Raw genomic sequence first — 18,150 nt, forward strand, 5'->3', positions numbered from 1 at the left:
ATGCCTTATTATTTAATTCCTGGTACAGGGTTAGGGTGGGACATAAGATGACAGAGCAGAGACCGTCACTGTCTTGACCATGCTTTTTTCTAAGGAACCTATTTGCCTATGAGGTTCGGTAGAGCATAATTTGAAAATCATGATTTAGGTTTTAAAGTACTAGACTCAGAAAAATTGAGTTGTTTGTCATTTGGAATTAATTTTACTGCTCTAAAAACCAAAATGCCTAAGTTAAGATATATCTCATTTATTTGACTTTTGAAATTATGGTCCAGTCATATTAAGAAGGAACCTTTCCCATTATGTTAAAATAAGGAAGTGTATCTATGGTCAATACCCCTATAATTTATGCTTTCTTTAAAAACACTGAAGATTCTAGTAACCCTCAAAAACAAACCATATAAAAAGACAATCTATTTGTCCATCTCATTTCCTTAGAATATTGAAGTTTAAGGATTGCTTCTTTATGTTTTGACACATGTATGAAATCTTTGAGTTCCATAAATACTAAATGGTTTTGAAGATTAATGAGAGATTTTATGCCTTAAGTAAAAAGAGAACAACTGCAACTTAGTTTATGTTGTTATTCATACTTAGGAGCAAAGAATGTTCTAGTTATGAAGAAGAAATCCTTTATTTAAAAAAATTATACAATGTCTGTTACTAGGTTAGGGCTGGTATTAGCATTGTCTATATTTGACATTTCCATATTTTTCGTTTAAGAAACTGCCACACTGCAATTTCAGTTTCAGGACTTATTCATCAACAGAATAGTAACATTTGAAGTTTCTCTACTTAGCTTTAATCTTTATTAGAAATACTGTTTCCTCAGCTAGCTTATGGGCTTCTTAGGTAGGGATTGTATCTTCTAATTCTTTTGTATCCTCTCTAATAATTACCATAATGCTCAGTGCATTCTGGATGAAGTGAAAGCTATGTAATTAAAATTATTTAAGTTTACTGAAGAATTTTATGGCATCTTTTGGAAGCTCTCTTTTAGAGACCATGAAAGTATTTTTATGAGTCAGGAAACATATGAGCCGGGATGGAGATATGTCTAGACATAGAATAGCTTCTCTAATATTTTGAATAATTATATTTACATTATTAAGATGTTTTTATATTGGTTCTTGAAAAACCAATTTGTTTTTAGATAAATAGTGTTTTAACTTTTTACTAATGTACAAATCAAAATAGAAAAGTATGTTTTCTTAATTCTTTTTGTTTTTTAATTCAGTCTTCCAAAGCACAAGGAACAAATAGCTCTGATCAAAGTGAAATCTGTAAACTACAGAATGCTATCAAGGTAAGGTGGTGTGCTTTTATATAGACTACCATAATGTATAACTCAATTTCTGTTAAAATTGTACTTCAAAATATTAATGATGTGATTTTGTGACTATAATGCTCACTTATTTCCTGTCTGTATTTCATACCATCTCTGCTTACTGTTTAAGGTACATAAAAAGACAACTCTTTGTACATGATAATTTCCACAGTACGCTGTATATGTGTTTGTATATGTGTGTGATATAGACACATGTACATGTATACACATAATATGTATATGTGTATAACATGTGCTTTTCAAAAATATAGTATTTTTCTGAAATTTTAAAAGTAGGACCAGAATCATAAATTATTCATACATGAGTTTAGGGAAGTACTTTTTTTTCAAGATTCTAGTCAAGTGTAGCTATATTTTTTGTCTAGTGAGAAACTCAAAAATTCTGCAGAGTACAACTTTGCAGAGACCATCTTTTATCTTAATACTCTGAAAAATGTTCTTAATGTTTCTGAAGAGGCTTTTTTCATGGGTTTCTTATGGACTTGTTGATGAGGCACTGCTACATATACCTTTGTTATATTTAGGAATAGCCTTATTAAATGACTAGTCTCTAAGCTGAGACAGTCTCATTTGATACCACTCTGTAATTCATTAATGAGTCAAGCTTTGCAGTGGAATGAACATTGGACTTGGTTTTGGAAAGACCTGGGTTTGAGCCCCAGCTTTGCTAATTGTATGACACTGATAAGCAACTTTGCCTTTCAGTTTCTAGGCTTCAGTTCCACTTCTAAAATGGGGATAATAATACATTTATTACTAAATCGTAGGGTTGTTTTAAATACTTTGTAACTCTTAAAGCACTAAAGAAATGTAAGTGGTTTTCATTCACTCAGAGATATAGAGTTTATAAGGCTATATATTTTGACCAAGATTGATTATATAGTTTATCTTTATTAAACAAGAATTCCAAGGTCACAGAAGTTGATGCAGTATTTAATTGCCATTCAGGTGAGGAAATGTTGATTACTTCAGTGTTATAATTTATGTTATTGAGTGAAATTAATTTCTTTGTCCCAGAAGTAGAATCCTTCCAATTTGTATCAGTTTTTTTTCTTTCAAGAAAACTGTGTATTTGTGTATACCTGTATGTATGTACTTAGGTATGTAAAAATAATGAATTATCTTTATGGTATGAATTACTTCTGGGTACTTATTATTGAACATAATTAATTTAGATAAGTTTTTATATAGTCAGTTCTATATCTATGTATGGAATATCACTTGGGGGATTATTTTAGCCGTTTAAAAAAACTTTGACTCTTCCTTCTGTCAACCAGCTTGCTTTTAGAATAGCTTTGCCCTGCAGTCAGTTGGTGTGTATACAAGGACGATTTTATTGGCCTACACCAAATACAACAAAAAATGTAAATGACTACAGAAAAGTTACGAAATGTCAGCCAAAGTGATTTTTAAAAATTTATATGCTATTTTTGATTTGCTTATTTTCTGTTGACTTTCAGTTTATTTTTGTTCCATTAAGCAGGGATAATCTAAGTGGAAATAGAAACTTCTATTTTTGAAAGCTTGATTGGAGAGAAGGAATAATTTCAGATTATTTCAAATTTAGGTTCTGAGTTAAAATTACTCTTAAATTTGAAATACTTAGGATGTTTTAGTGTTTTAATATAATAATTTAAAACTGACAACAGTAACTGATTTATATTCCTTTTATTTATTGAACTTAAAGGAGGATTGTTCCTTTTTTTTATTTTTAGGAGCTTAAACAGAAGTTAAGTCAGGAAATTGATGATCATCAACATGAACTGTCAGTATTACAAGATGCACATCGGCATAAACTAGGAGAGATAAGTCGTAGGCATAGAGAAGAATTGGGTGAATATGAAGAAAGAATTGAAGAACTTGAAAATCTGTTACATCAAGGTATTTAGTCTTGCCTTCATTATGGTTACTTTGTAATTGATAAATTATCTATGTAAATATATTATTATTATCTGAAAATCATTGACACAAGATCAGTATATGTAATAAATATAACAGAGGTTCCTGAGATCTAATTGGTTTGTTTAGTGGCAGTTACAGCCATGAAGAATTCACTGACAGGCCACTATAATCCCTTTTCACTAATAACAAATGGCTAGTATAAATTAACTAATAAAGAGTTAATTTATATTAACTCTGTTATATATTAGAATTGCATTATAACTATTAACTCCTTTTTTAAACTATATTAACTTTTGGAAGCATAATTTCTCTTGATACATTTTAAGGTTATGTTTCATGATTATAATTCTTGTGCTTCTACTAAGAGCTGACCAGAAAGAGTTATTTGTTATAGGTCTAAAGTACTAAATTTATATCAATTTCATCTATCAGAGACTGACCCCTTATATTTTTATTAACTTCTTGGTATTTATCAGTCTCATATATTCAAGAATGTAGAAGTTGAAATTTTTGTTGGAGAGTTTCCACTTCAGAAAGTTTAGCAGTAGTTGTCTCTTCATGGTAGAATAGGACAGAAGTGTCCACATATTATCATTTTCCATACCTTTTTAGTCTCTCTTTTGCTACCACTTTTTCTAGATAGTGGTAGCTCCTGGTGCACCAGATTAAGGAGCCAGAGTCTGGCTTCTAAAGGATTGTATGCAAAACTAGAATTCCTATCGTGGAGCTGGATTTCAGGTTAGGAAGTTGGGCTTCAATTTCCTGATCATGAAAGTTCCAGTACAGTCTGGGCATTTTACAGTAATGACGCTGAACAGGCTAGTTTGGAAGAATGACCTGATTTTACTCAAAAGTTTGCAATAATGATAATCTGGCTACCAAAATTTTTTATCATCTCTCACAACCTACTGGCATATAGAATCTCATGGTTTGAAAAGACTTAAAGGTCATATAATATAACCTGTTCTGGAATCAGAATTCTGTTTTACAACTTCATTTACAATTCTTTCTTTAGTGGTAAATGGATTGGAATTGCAAATTTCCATTGTACATCTTGGTGAAAACACTTTAAAAATAATGGAAAGTGTTTTTATTTTATTTCAAACTCAGGTGTACATTTCAGCAAGTGTTTCATGACTTTTTTTTTTTAAATTTAGTGCTTTAAAAATAATTAGAATAGTTTTTATTATTTTGAACTTGATGAAAGAGTATTTCTATATATAAGGAACAGAAAAAGAGGGAAGATTATGCATGAAATCATGAATTTCTATTACATATAGTTTATCACATTAGTTCCTGTCTATCCTGCTTATCTTTGTTTTCCCCTGTATCTCCTTTAGTTCTTTTCTGCTCACTTTTTATATATGCCTCATTGATGCCACTATCTTCTTTTTTTTCCTGCTTTGCTGTCATTACCTGCTGTTTTCTCATTCACCCCCCCCAAAATTTTGATAAATAAGCCTAGTCAAGTAATATGAATTCAATATGTTGGCCATTACTAAAAATGTACATCTCATTATTTACCTCTAGTCCATCATCTCCTTGTTAAGACTTGGGAAGCAAGTTCTATCTTGGTCCTCTAGAATCATAGTTGATCAGTGCATTGAACAGTTATCACGACTTTCAGAGTTGTTTTTCTTTAATGTTGTAGTAATTGTATAATTGTCCTCCTAGTTCAACTAATTTCCTACTAGTCGTAGGTTTTTCTGAATTTGATCCTTTTGTCATTTCCTAAGGTACAGTGATAATTCCATTTCACTAATTTGTTTAGCCATTTTCCAATTGATAGGTACTCCCTTAGCTCCTAGTTCTTTGCTGCAACAAAAAGTGTTATTTTGATATTTTTGTACATATGCATCCTTTCTCTCTTTTTTTGATCTCTTTGGAATATAAGTCTCAAGTTGTATCCCTTTGTCAAAGGGTATGCACAGTTAAGTGCCATAATTTTTTTTTTAGGTTCAATTTCAGGTTTCTTTCTAGAATGGCTATACCAGTTCACAGCTCTATGAACAGTGCATGTGCTATGCCTATTCTCCCATTTCCTTCATTAATGGTCATTTTCCCTTTTTTTTTTTTAATCATCTTTGCCAATCTGATGTGAAGTGAAGCCTTGGAAACAGTGACTTCCAAATGGTAGCTTTAGTTTAGTTTAGTAACATTTTAAGCTTTTAAAAATTTTTATTGCTTTGCCTAGCATATTTCCTTGGGCTTTCAATTCTTAATTGTCTTAAATTTTATATTTGTTTTCTAGATGGCTCAGAGATTGGACTTACTGATCATTCTAAAGTTCATGAAATGCAAAAAACTATTCATATTCTACAAGCTGAAAAAACTGAATCAGTGAAGAAAATACAAGAACTTGAGGTTGAAATAAAAGATAAAGACCAAAAATTGTCTGTAACAGAAAATGAGAAAGAAATCTTGAAGAAAATACAAGAACTTTTAAATGTGGAAAAAAGCCAAATAATACAGGAATGTGAAAGGCTGAAAATGGAAGTCAGTCAGTTTATTACAACAAAAGAAGAAAGAATTCTCCCAGATAATATGTCTGTCAAAGAGGAGCTATTGAGACTACAACAAGCATTGTCTGGTATGAGAAGTTTTTGAATTTTAGATTATTACAAATCTTAGCACATAGTAGGTACTTGATAGTTTTGAATATATGAATAAATTGCTTCTCTGCACACTATTTCGTATTAGAAAGTTAATTATTCATGGCATAAAAGCCACTGTTGAAATGCTCTGACCTTAAAATGACTAGAAAATATTAATAGAACTGTTTTATTCATTTCTATTTATATTAGGTTGTGAATGGCATTTCTTAAGCAAATCTTAAGGATGACTAGTATCCAAATTCCATCTCTCTCTTTTTTCCTTCCAGTTTCCAAATGGGTATGGCTTATGTTATAGGGGGGCATGTAGATTGAGAAATTTTTGTTCCTTCTAATATCATTGGAGAAAGCTGACAGAGTGCTCTTTCTTTTGTCTAAGTTGGTTGGCTAGTGAATCTATTCTAATGATGTGACCTAATGATCACACAGGCAGTTCACTTAGTGAGTGTAGCTAGTCCCACTAGTCTTGCACCTTGTAGTAGTCTCATGTCTATACGTTTGGATGATAAGAAAAGGGGTTTTCTATTTCTATGTCCAGCAGGCCACAGTTTCCTTTTGTGCATATGGGAGAGCATATAACCCATTTTGTTAAGTTTTGTAATTTTTGAACAATATATACCACATTGAAATGCTGTTTATCTTTTAAAAGGAGTTATTTTATTAGGGCTTTTTTTTTAAACTCTAGGTTTCTCCATCTCACCCAGGCTGGAAGTACAAGCAGCCACTCACAGACCGCATTTCAATATTGTGATTGGCATAGAAATTTTATATTTTAAAAATTTGGCATAGAAATTTTAAAATAGAGTCTGCCCCTCTTTTAGGCAGTGTGGTGGCTGGCCCCATCACTCCCAGGGGCTTATCTGGTACCAGACTTAGTGTGTACTTTAGCTTAGTGTGTACTTTACTAGAGCTTAGAACTTGTGAGTTCAAGTGATCCGTCAGCTCATCCTCCCCAGTAGCAGAGATTACAGGTCTCTGTACAGGTGTGTAGCAACATGACTGATAAAAGGAATGAGTACAATTTATTATCTGACTGCTGTTTTGTGCATCAAAATCATAATTACTTAATAGGCAGGCTAAGATCAGCATTTTTGGAAAGCAGAAGTGAATGGCTTGGAGTGTTAGAACAGAATGACAAATGATATAGTGAAAACAATTTTTTGCTGCATTTTTTCATCTAGTATCTTGTTATGCTCTTTTATTTTTCTCTCTAAAAACTTTTATCTTAACCTGTTTAAACACTTAAAAGTTGGATTTTATTTTTTGTTGACTCTAAATTTTTTTTTCTAGAAGCAGTACCTTCTAAAATTGTTATCTGTGTTAGGTATTGTAGAACTCTGTTGTAGGAATTATTTAAATTTTTTCTTTTTCCATCTTAGTCCCCACAGTCTTTCCTAATATCCAAAATAGGTTAATCATATTTTTGAACCATGTAATAGTTGTGTTTTTTGCTTTTAATAAAAACCATAATTGTAACCCATGTAGAATTAAGTTATAATTCTGTGCTATTTGACAGCTTTTTTGTCTTGATTGTATAGCACGGGTTGGGCAGGCACGGATAGGTTGTGATCTACATTGTTGGAAGGAGGGCTAACTTTGAAATCACTGATCCATTGGAGTATATTGTCTGAAGGTATGGTGAATATACTATGAAATACCTGATACCTTAGGATATGGTTGTGATAAGCTTATGCAAGTACTATTCACTTAATTATATTTGTCAACATGCATTCTGCTTATGTTAATTGTGTTGTGGGTGCACATTGTATTTTTGAATTTAGAATATAGGTGCTGATTTATTCTTAATTATGAAAGTTTTACAACTAGGAATTCAATTTTCTTTTTCAAATTTAACATGAAATTATTTGTTTTCACAGATGCGCAAAAGGAAATAACGAGACTGAGTAATTTAAATCAGGTAAACTCATTTCAAAGGAGAATTTTTGGTATAACATTAGTTCTTAAGCATTTATAAAAAAAATTACACAGTTGGTTTTACTCTCTTAACTTTTGCTGGACATTCACATGTATTTACTTAAGGAAGCTTTTACCCTTTGTACTTTTATCTGTTTCTATTAATATCACAAACTTTTTGTTTCATAATACAGATCTGAGCAATTTGTTACAATGTAAAGGCTAATTTAAGACGCATGGTGACTTATGTGTGAGAAAGCATTGGAATATGGAGATAGAGCAGTTTTCATGAAATGTAGAATCTATTTTGAGTTTTTATTAAAATACAGAAGGACATTCTTTTTTAAAAATGGCTTGAGACTTTTTTGATGGTTTGAATATGCCTAAGGTGAATGTTCTTAATGTGAACATAGAAATTCTTTAAAAGAATAGAATGTTTTTAAAATGAGGAGGATGACTGAGATATTTCTTAAGCATCCAACTCCTTAAATCTATGGTTATGTTTAAGAATACTTGAGAAAAGAACTAAATATTTTCCATAGTTTTTTTTTTTAACATAGTACTTTTCTCACAACCACCATATGAGGTTAATGGTGCAAAGATGTTCATTCCTGATTTATAGATACAATCTAAGCAGTTGAAGTTCCTAATATTCCATAGTGTAGTTTACTAGAATTTTCACTTGAAATTCTTTATTGATTTTCTGAAATTTACTGTGGAATATTTTTATAGGGAAACAGTCTTACCGAAGACAGTCTAGAACTTAAGAAGAGTCTGCAAATACTAAAAGAAGAAAATTCATCATTAAATCAAGAAAAGGTATATGCTGTGGAAATGACATTAAAATATCTTTTAAAAAAATTTTATTTTTTTAATGTAAATTAAAAGCAATAAATGTTAAAAAAATAAGAATTTAAAACTTTCTCAAAAACAAATTGAAGTTCATTTTTAGTTATTTCAAACTCAGAATGAATTTTCCCATAAAGTTTAATAATGGCAGCTATGTTCTTAGGCCAGCCCATAAAACTTATTTAACTTTTAATCTAGTTAAACTATATAGTCCTTATTTTCTATTGCTGGATTTACAGTACAGGGCAGCCTTATAGCTGGCTAAGATCCCAGGCCTCTGAGGTCCATTCCAAGTTTAAATCTATTATCCTATGAAATAGAGAAGGATGAAGACTAGAAATTATGGCCAGGGTATTAAATCATGTTCAAAAAGGGATGTTTAGCTATTCTGAATTCTATTAGTGAAACTGAAATTGAGATTCAAAGCATCAGGCCACACTGTAACACCGAAGCAAGATTTATCAGTTGAAGAGCTGAACCAGACTCTGCACTGAGTGACCCAAATGGGGCCAAAGTCATAGTCATCATGCACAAACATGGTTTGGTATTCAGGATTTGTTTGAACTAGACATAAGGAAACAGATGATGATTGGAGTTTGTAAGGGGAAGCTTAAGAACAGGCTTACTAGAAGAACCAGAACAAGGAAGGAAAGAAACAAGCATTTGTTAAGCGCTTATTGTGTTCTAGGCACTGTGGTAAACATTTTACAAATATTATCTCATATGATCCTCAAAACACCCCTTAGAGGAAGATGTTATTATTATCTCCATTTTACAGTTGAGGAAACTGAGGAAGACAGAGGCTCAGTAACTTGCCCAAGGTCTTAGGGCTAGTAAGTTTCTGAGGCTAGATTTGAAATTGGGTCTTTTTGACTCTGGGCACATTGCTTTATCTCTTGTGCCACTTAGCTGACTCTAGAACAAACAGGCAAGTCCATGCAATATTGCAACCATGACGAGGTTAACTCTACTTCCTGAAAGTCTTTTTTTTTTTTAATTTTTCTGGTTCTATTTTAAATGCTCTACCTCATGTGGAATAATGAAAGCTGATCATGTGAAGTATTCTTTAAAGTGAAGTAGGATTCTTTGGTTTCTAGTGATGGTAACCCATGGGTTGGTCTTCTTGAGAACCCTGAAAGTTCCTATTTATTTATTTATTTATTTATCTATCTCTCTATCTATTTATTTATTTTTTTGTTTATTTGTTTTGGTTAGGCAGTGGGGTTAAGTGACTTGCCCAGGGTCACACAGCTAGTAAGTGTTATGTGTCTGAGACCGGATTTGAACTCAGGTCCTCCTGACTCCAGGGCTGGTGCTCTATCCACTGTGTGACCTAGTTGCCCCCCTGAAAGTTCTTATAATAGGACTCTAGAACTTAACCAGTACTTGTAATACTATTTCTATGTGAAAATGTATTCAGAATTCCATCTTGATATATCAAGTAGTACATGTTTGTTCACTACAGCCTCAACTTTTAGAACATGGACTGCTTTCTCGGTCCCTTGCCTAGTAGGTCAATGGAAGTAGGGACTTCTCTAACTCTAGGGCATCAGCAACAGTTCATGGGGTTGGGGGAAACAGGATGTTTTGGCAGTTGAGTTAGGGGTTCCTTGATATCAGTGACATGATTAGAAACTCCAGGAGGCAGATCTGGGTGTCTTTGAAATACTCTTGGATGGTGGTGATCATTCTTACAAAAGGAATGACTGAGGAATAAAAAGTTGAAGTGCAGTTGTAATACCTATAGGTTAGGGGGTAATATCCTTGGAAGTGGATTTGGCAGTGAGGTGTGTGGTTATAGAAAAGACATTTTAGCCAATGGTTTTTCATATGTAACACATAAGAAAGTTGGTCATTTTTAGTTTGGTTGCTGCCATCATACACTGTAATATTTTTGTTGAATTTTTATATTTGGTAAGGATGTGCTATATAGGATAGCACAACCTTTATTAGCCATTTTTCTGTTATTGGGAAGATGGGTTTGGGTACTTATGTCTGCTTCACTGTAGTTCCACATGGACCTTTCCAGCATTCATTCATCTATTTCAAGCATTCATTCATTCAAATCCACCCATTCATTCATTCATTTATTCAATGGAAACCCTTTAAAGGCCTGTAATTTACAGTGCAAGACACTATACTATTGCTTTGAACCTAGGAGAACTAAAATGCTTTCTTAGTGAAACTCAGAGCAGTGGGTTAGCCATTCACATTGGAAAAACACTGGGTAAAAAAAATATTATCCAGACAGTCCATTTAGTTAATCCAAATACACAGATGCGTGTGTGTGTGTGTGTGTGTGTGTGTGTGTGTGTGTGTTTCTGTTTGTGTATATTTTGAACAGGCCCTATAGACAATGAACTGGGGCTCAGAATTGAGTGAGTAGAACTCAGACTGGATGATGCTTGGTAAACCAGTCAATGCTGGAAAACCTCACAGCTTTAATACCAATATTCCCTTGGTGGTGCTATATGTAACTGCGAATCATGGAACACTACAACTACATGGAAATAACCAAATCAAAACACTACATGGAAATAATCAAAATTAAAAATGATCCGAAGGGTAATGGGAAGTTGCATGTTGTATTTAAGTAGATTGTAATAGTGTTGAAAAGTAGAAAGATATTATTAAAGATTTGGTATTACCAGAAAAGGAAGTGGAGCAGTTTATGTAGCAAGAGTGAGAAACAACTGATAGCAGTTGCATTGGTGCTGCTGAAATAGTTTTAAAAAACAAAGGAAGCCCTGAAATGCATTAGGTGGATCATCTTTGAAGGATTTAAGGAATGAAATGGACAAAAATTGAACAGAATGACGTGTAATGGTGGAGGGAACACTTAAGACCTCTGAAATCATGGATCTCTCACAGTGTCAGTGTATCTTGTGCAGTGTACTATGTTAGGTCCTGGAGGGAGGAACTGACAAATACTATGCTGGTCCTAGGTTAATGAGTGTGTATCAGGTAGGTGAGATTCAAGGCACAGCCTACTTGATTCCAGGGAGATGAAATACAGAGGCTTTTGTATTATAGAATTCAATTCAATAAATATTTACTAAATTCCTATTATGTGCAAGTCGCAATGAGAAATAGAAAGATTAATAAGATCCTGTCCTCAAGAAGCTTAAAATCTGATAGTGTAGAGAAGACATGTTTGCAGGTAACTGTGATAAAGGGTAGAAGGTGATTAGTGCTGTACGAAAGATAAAGTATAGGAAATCCTAGGTAGAAGGAACAGTATGATGAAAGAGCTAGTAACAGGAAAGACATGGAAGATAAGACTGGAAAGATAATTTGGAGCTAGAATATAAGGGCCTTGAATGCCATTTTAAGGAGTTTTGAATTTATTTTGTAAGCCCTGAAAAACTATTAAAAGGTTTTGAGTAAGGTGGTGACATGCACAAAATGTGGTGCAAAACTACTTTTCTAGCCAGATTTTCCTCTCCCTGTTCTTCAGTAAAACCAGACCACTTGTTTCTTATCTAAATCCTGTACTTTACAATATTCATGCTTTTGTTTACATTCTTCCTTATGTCTAGAATACTCTCCCTTGTGTTTTTCTATTGAGTTTTTAACACAGTCTTTAAAGCCCAGCTTAAAGGTTGCTTTCTCCAGGACAAATTGTACTTCAAAAAGATGAATCTGATGGTATGTAGAATGAACTAGAAGCAGGAGAAAGGAAAACCAGAAGAAATGTAATGAGAGTCTGAATTAAGGTAGTCATAGTAGAAAAGGAAAGGAAGTAGCTGAATGCTTTTTGGATTGTATGTATGTATATATGTATGTAAATACACATAAACATACATTTACCTAGTCTTATACTTTAAACCTTAGTGTTATTGTTGAATCTTCATTTTCTCTTACTTCTAATATTTTGTTTCCATTTTTCTCCCTCACTTATCCTCTCCCTTCTGTTTCCATTATAGTTCAGGCCCTCATTAATACATTCCTAGACTATTGTTATAGTCTCCCAGTAAATAATTTTTTGTTTTCCACCAAGCTATTTGTTGATATGGCTGCCAGACTTTCTTTGTTGTCATTCATTTGTTGCAGTTGTGTCCAATTTTTCATGACCTCATTTGGGGTTTCTTGGCAAAGATAATGGAGTGGTTTGCCATTTCTTCTCCAGCTCATTTTTTTTTTTTTTGGTGAGTGCAATTGGGGTTAAGTGACTTGCCCAGAGTCACGCAGCTAGTGAGTGTTATGTGTCTGAGGCCGGATTTGAACTCAGCTCCTCCTGACTCCAAGGCCAGTGCTCTATCCACTGCTGCCACCTAGCTGCCCCCTCCAGCTCATTTTACAGATGAAGAAACTGAGGCAAACATGGTTAAGTGACTTGTCAGAGTTACATAGCTAGTAAGTGTCTGAGGCCAGATTTGAACTCAAGGAGATGAATTTTCCTGACTTCAGGCCCAGCACTCTAATCCACTTTGCCACCTGGCTGACAGACTTGCTACCATTTTGCATAGACCTGATCATGTCACTCCTCTGCTTAGAACAATTTCAGTGGCTCTCTGTAATCTATCAAAGTTCACATTCAGCCAGGCATTAATTCTAGGTCTTCCAAAATGTGGTGCAAAACTGCTTTTCTAGCTAGATCTTTCCTCTCTGTATTCTTCAGTAAAACCAGACCACTTGTCTCTTATCTAAATCCTGTACTTTACAACATTCATATTTTTGTTTACATTCATCCTTATGTCTAGGATGTTCTCCCTTGTGTTTTTCTATTGAGTTTTTAACACAGTCTTTAAAGCCCAGCTTAAAGGTTGCTTTCTCCTGGAAGCCTTTTCTGATTCCTCTCCCCACATTTCAGTTATGATCTCACATATGCACTTACACTTATGTATGTATCATGGACTTTTTTTTTCCTTCTTTTTAATTCTGAACTTAGTAAACAACAAATAAACATTTCTGTGTACGTTGTAGAATATAAAGGAGAGGATTGTACATAAACTTTGGATTTAATGTGTAGTGCTTGCTTTTCTTATTAGATATGGAATAAACTGAACATGTAACTTTTTTCCCTATAGAGCTTTAAAATTATTATTTTTAAAAATAAAATTTTATTGATATATTTAGTTTTTTTACATTGCCTAAATTTCTCTTTATAAAATCTTCTACCCTCCCAGAGAGCCATATCTTAATAACTAGCTTTTTTTTAAAAGAAAAAGAAGAGAAAAAAATAAGCAAGACTAACCAATACTTTGAAGAAATATGAAATTATATTTATTGTTCCACAGCTGTGGTCCTCTCACCTCTGCAAAGAAGTTGAGGGAATTATATTCTCATATATCAGATGTTTTAGGGCCAAGCTTGTTCTTTGCAATTTTGCAGCATTCATTTTCGTTTGTTTTATAATTGTAGTTCTTTCCCATTTACGTTGTTTATTGTTTTTTTGGCTCTACTTACTTTTCATCAGTTATTGGCTGTGTAAATTATTTCAAAATGTTATTTTCAAAGCTGTCTTGCTTGTCTTATTCTTTCAGGCCTTCTTTATTTATGGGAGAGTTCATCTCATTCACATTCACAGTTATGATTACTATCTGTGTCTTTCTCTCTATCCTATTTCTCCCCTGTTTATGCTTTTCTTTCTCCTTTCTCCCTTTCCCCCCTCAGGAGTGTTTTGCTTTTGACCACTGCCTCCCTCAGTCCTGCCTCCCTTTTATTACCCCCTCACTTTTCTCCCCCTTTACTGTTACTACTTCTTCCCTCCCTTCTATCCTTCTTCCCTTTTCTTTCTACTTTTTCCTCCTACTGCCTATAGGGCAAGTTAGATTTCTGTACCTGATTGTTATTCCCTCCAGATCTGATGAGAGTAAGTTCAAACAATGCTCACCTCCCTTCCTTCTTTTCCTCTACTATAATAGGTTTTTGTGCCTTTTCCTGTAACTTAATTTGCCCTTGTCTGCCTCCTCCTTTCCTTTTCTCTCAGTACATTTTCTTGGTTAGATCAGATTAATCCACTTACTTAGATCCATTTAACCCACTTGATTAGATTTTTTTTTTATTACATCAAAGTCAACTTATACCCACCCTATGTATGTATATGTATACTCTATGTATACTCCTTTAAAATGGAGAACAATATAGTTCTCAAGAGTTATAAGTGTCATCTTCCCTTGTAGGGATGTAAACAGTTTGCCCTTATTAATAACATGTTTTTTTCTGTCCCGTTTAACACCAAGGAGCTTATATCCTAATGGGAAGGACAACTTGTACATGTAAGTAGGGTGAAGGACCACACCTATAGTTTAATTGTATAGGGCACTCTCAAATGAGGAAGTTCTCCCTACCAATTACAATAAATTCAATACTTTCTCTGCAACTTGTGGTATTAGAGTTTTACCTAGAACATGAAGAGGTTACATGACTTGCCCAGAATCACAAATTATGTATTGGTGGGAGGGGGTTTGACTTCAGATCTTCCTGACTCCAAGGCCAACTCTTTACCCTGCTTCTTTCACATATGTAAGTATATATGGCCAAATTACAAGTAGAGGCAGGCAGGGGGACAGCTTTTTAAGGACATTTGACTGAGAAAGGGAGGAGAAATATAGGATGATAGATTGAGGAATTGGTGGGATCTAGTGAAGGGTATTTGGTTTTTTTTCTTTTCTTTTGAGGATATGGGAGACTTGAGCATATTTGAAGGCAGTAGGGAAGGAACCAGTAGATAGAAAAAGGTGAGACAGGAGGGAAAAGGCAAGAAGAGGGAGAGAGAGGCAGAGAGAAAGAGAAAATGTGATGATAATTGTCGTTGCAATCTGCTGGAGAAAAAAAATGTATATATTTACATATATATATATATACACATACATAGTAGTTGGCCTTGGCAAGGAGAAAGTCTACCTCTTTGTTAGAGATTGAGAAAGGAGAGAATGGGACATGATGTAAATAACTTTTGAAATGAAAAGAACAGAGGACAAGGGAGCTTATATTGAATGTGAGTTCAGTTGCCTCAGTTTTCTGAAGGGCATGATCCTCAGCTGAGACAGAGAGGGAAATGTGTTAGAATTGATGAGGGAAGAGAATAGCCTTAGCAGGGGTTGAGATAGGGAACCAGGTAGAGAGGAATAAAAGGCCTGCCTTACTGCTGTGAAGGCCCAGCTGAAGTTGAATAACGTGAGGTAATAGGACACACCAGAGCTTTTTGGACCAGGGATTAACATGAAATAATATTACTTTGGGGGCAGCTAAGTGGCTCAGTATGGGCAACTGGGTAGTTCAGTGGATAGAATGCTGGGCCTGGAGTCAGTAAGACTTGAGTTCAAATCCAGCCTCGACACTTACTAGCTGTATGATCCTGGGAAAGTTACCTAACCCTGTTTGCCTTAGTTTTCTCATCTCTGAAATGAGTCAGAGAAATGGCAAACCATTCCATTATCTTTGTCAAGAAATTCCTAAGTGGGGTGACAAAGAGTTGGACATGACTGGAAAGCAACTGAACAAGAAAATGTGGGTAGAGTGCTGGGCAGATCTGACCTCAGGCATTTGCTAACTGTGCCATCTTGGGCAAGTCACTTTTTTGTTTGCCTAGGAGGCAGCTAGATGGCTCAGTGGATAGAGTGCTGGACCTGGAGTCAGGAAGACCTGATTTCAAATCTGGCCTCAGACAGTTACTAGCTATGTGACCCTGGACAGCTCATTTAACCACTGGAGAAGGAAATGGCAAACGACTCCAGTGTCTTTGACATAGACAGTATGGTCTATGGCAGGTCTACACAACCTGCGGCCACTCGCGGCACGCCACGGCGGGCTAACTGAAATCCTTTGGTGTGCCGCAAATGGCCTGTGGGCCATAGGTTGTACGGGCCTGGTCTGTGGGGTCACAAAGAGTTGGACATAGCTGAAATGACTGAATAACTACTTTGAATAATTACTTTGGCAGCTGGGTGGAATAAAGATGGAAGAAGGGAGAAATGAGGCATGCTGATCCTTCAGGAGGCTATTGCAGTAGTCTAGATGAGAGGTGATGAGAGCTTAAGCTTGCATGGTGGCAGGAGATAAGAGGATACGTGCTAGAAATGTTTTGGAGGTAAAAAGTACTTGGCTGCACCCTCACTCATTTTTCTCACAGTTAAAGTAGGGGAGTTGGAATACCCCTTACTCCTCATTGCCACTTTCAGTTTCTCCTCCTACCACCATCACTCAGTAACCTCTCTTTCTTTGAAGTTCATGCTATTGATGTCTATCACCCAGTCAGAATTCTTGTAGCTGTTGCATAGACCTCTAGGTTACTTCCCTTCCTTCCTCAATGAGTTCAATACATACCTCACAATTTTTCTTTCCTCCTCCACTCCTGTCCTCATATTAGCAGACTTCAGTATTGACTCTCCTCAGTATTGACTCTCCTTCGAACATCCTGACCACTCATTTCCTTGTCCTACTCACTTCCCAGAGGTATACCCCATCTCAGCCACACACAAACATGGTCATACCCTTGGTCTTGCCATCACCCACAAATGTACCACCTCCATGTTCAAGAATTCTGAAGTCCCCTTCTCCAACTCAATGTCTTTTCACCTCTCCCTATGTCTTCCCTTACAAAACCATACTTTTCATTTCCCCTGTTACTTCAAATCTTTTGATCCCTCAGTTCTCTCCCAGTCTGTTTCCCCTGTACTGTCTGTTCTTTTCCCCATCTTGACTCATTGATGAACAATAAATTCTACACTATCTTGTATACGTTTATCCTGTATATATATTTAGCCTGCTTTTTTGTATGTATTTGTTGTCTCCCCTATTAGATTGTGAGCTTCTTGAGGGCAGAGGCTGTCTTTTGCTTCTTTTTGTATCCCCAGTCAGCACGTTGACTGGCACTTAGGGGGTGCTTAATAACTGTTTACTAGAAATTATTGATTGATTGAAAAAGTGATAAGATTTGGCAAGTAATTGGATGTATAGGGTGAGTGGGATTGAGTAGAGGATGATTATAAGATTGCAAGCCTGGGTGACTGGAAGAATCGTGGTACCCTCAACAGAAATAAAGACTTAAGGAAGAAGATTAGATTTTTCCAGGGAAGAATAAGGAGCTTTGTTTTGGACATTTTGGGTTTGAGATGCCTGTGAGACATCCATTTTGAAATGGCCAGTAGACTGTTGGTGATTCAGGACTGGAGCTCAGCAGAGAGACTAGAGCTGAAGGAGGTAGCTATGACTGGGAGTCATCTGCATAAAGGTTATAGTTGACCCTGTGTGAATTGATGATGTCACCAGGAGAGAAAATATATAAAAGAGATTCCTATTCCTGGAAATGATTCTTAGTTAAGTAGAATCTGCTTTACAAAATTTTCTGACCAACCATTTTCATAAAAAGCAACTATGAATTCAATGATACTTTTAAAAGAATTTGTATTTTATTAATTGCAAAAGCATACATTTGAAAAAAGTAGGCATTTATTATTGCACTGTATATTCTGTTGGATCACAGTGATAATGCTTGGTGCACATATGAATCTGTGGACACTTTGCAAAAATTCCTCAGTCTTAGGATACACAAATTAGTAACCATTGTTCTATATTATT

At 34.9% G+C, this 18,150-nt stretch overlaps 1 protein-coding gene across 1 annotated transcript in view; it reads left to right on the top strand.

Moving 5' to 3' along the window:
• The window catches only part of TRIP11 (thyroid hormone receptor interactor 11), an 88,595-nt gene that overhangs the window by 18,937 nt on the left and 51,508 nt on the right, over positions 1 to 18,150 (top strand). The window contains exons 5-9 of the mRNA XM_027869931.1: positions 1,238 to 1,306; positions 3,064 to 3,229; positions 5,502 to 5,840; positions 7,740 to 7,780; positions 8,509 to 8,595. Coding sequence (XP_027725732.1) covers positions 1,238 to 1,306; positions 3,064 to 3,229; positions 5,502 to 5,840; positions 7,740 to 7,780; positions 8,509 to 8,595 — 702 coding nt within the window. The remainder of the gene's footprint in view (positions 1 to 1,237; positions 1,307 to 3,063; positions 3,230 to 5,501; positions 5,841 to 7,739; positions 7,781 to 8,508; positions 8,596 to 18,150) is intronic.

Source organism: Vombatus ursinus, unplaced genomic scaffold (assembly GCF_900497805.2).
Source record: "Vombatus ursinus unplaced genomic scaffold, bare-nosed wombat genome assembly UNPS02014794.1, whole genome shotgun sequence".
NCBI classification, from domain to species: domain Eukaryota; kingdom Metazoa; phylum Chordata; class Mammalia; order Diprotodontia; family Vombatidae; genus Vombatus; species Vombatus ursinus.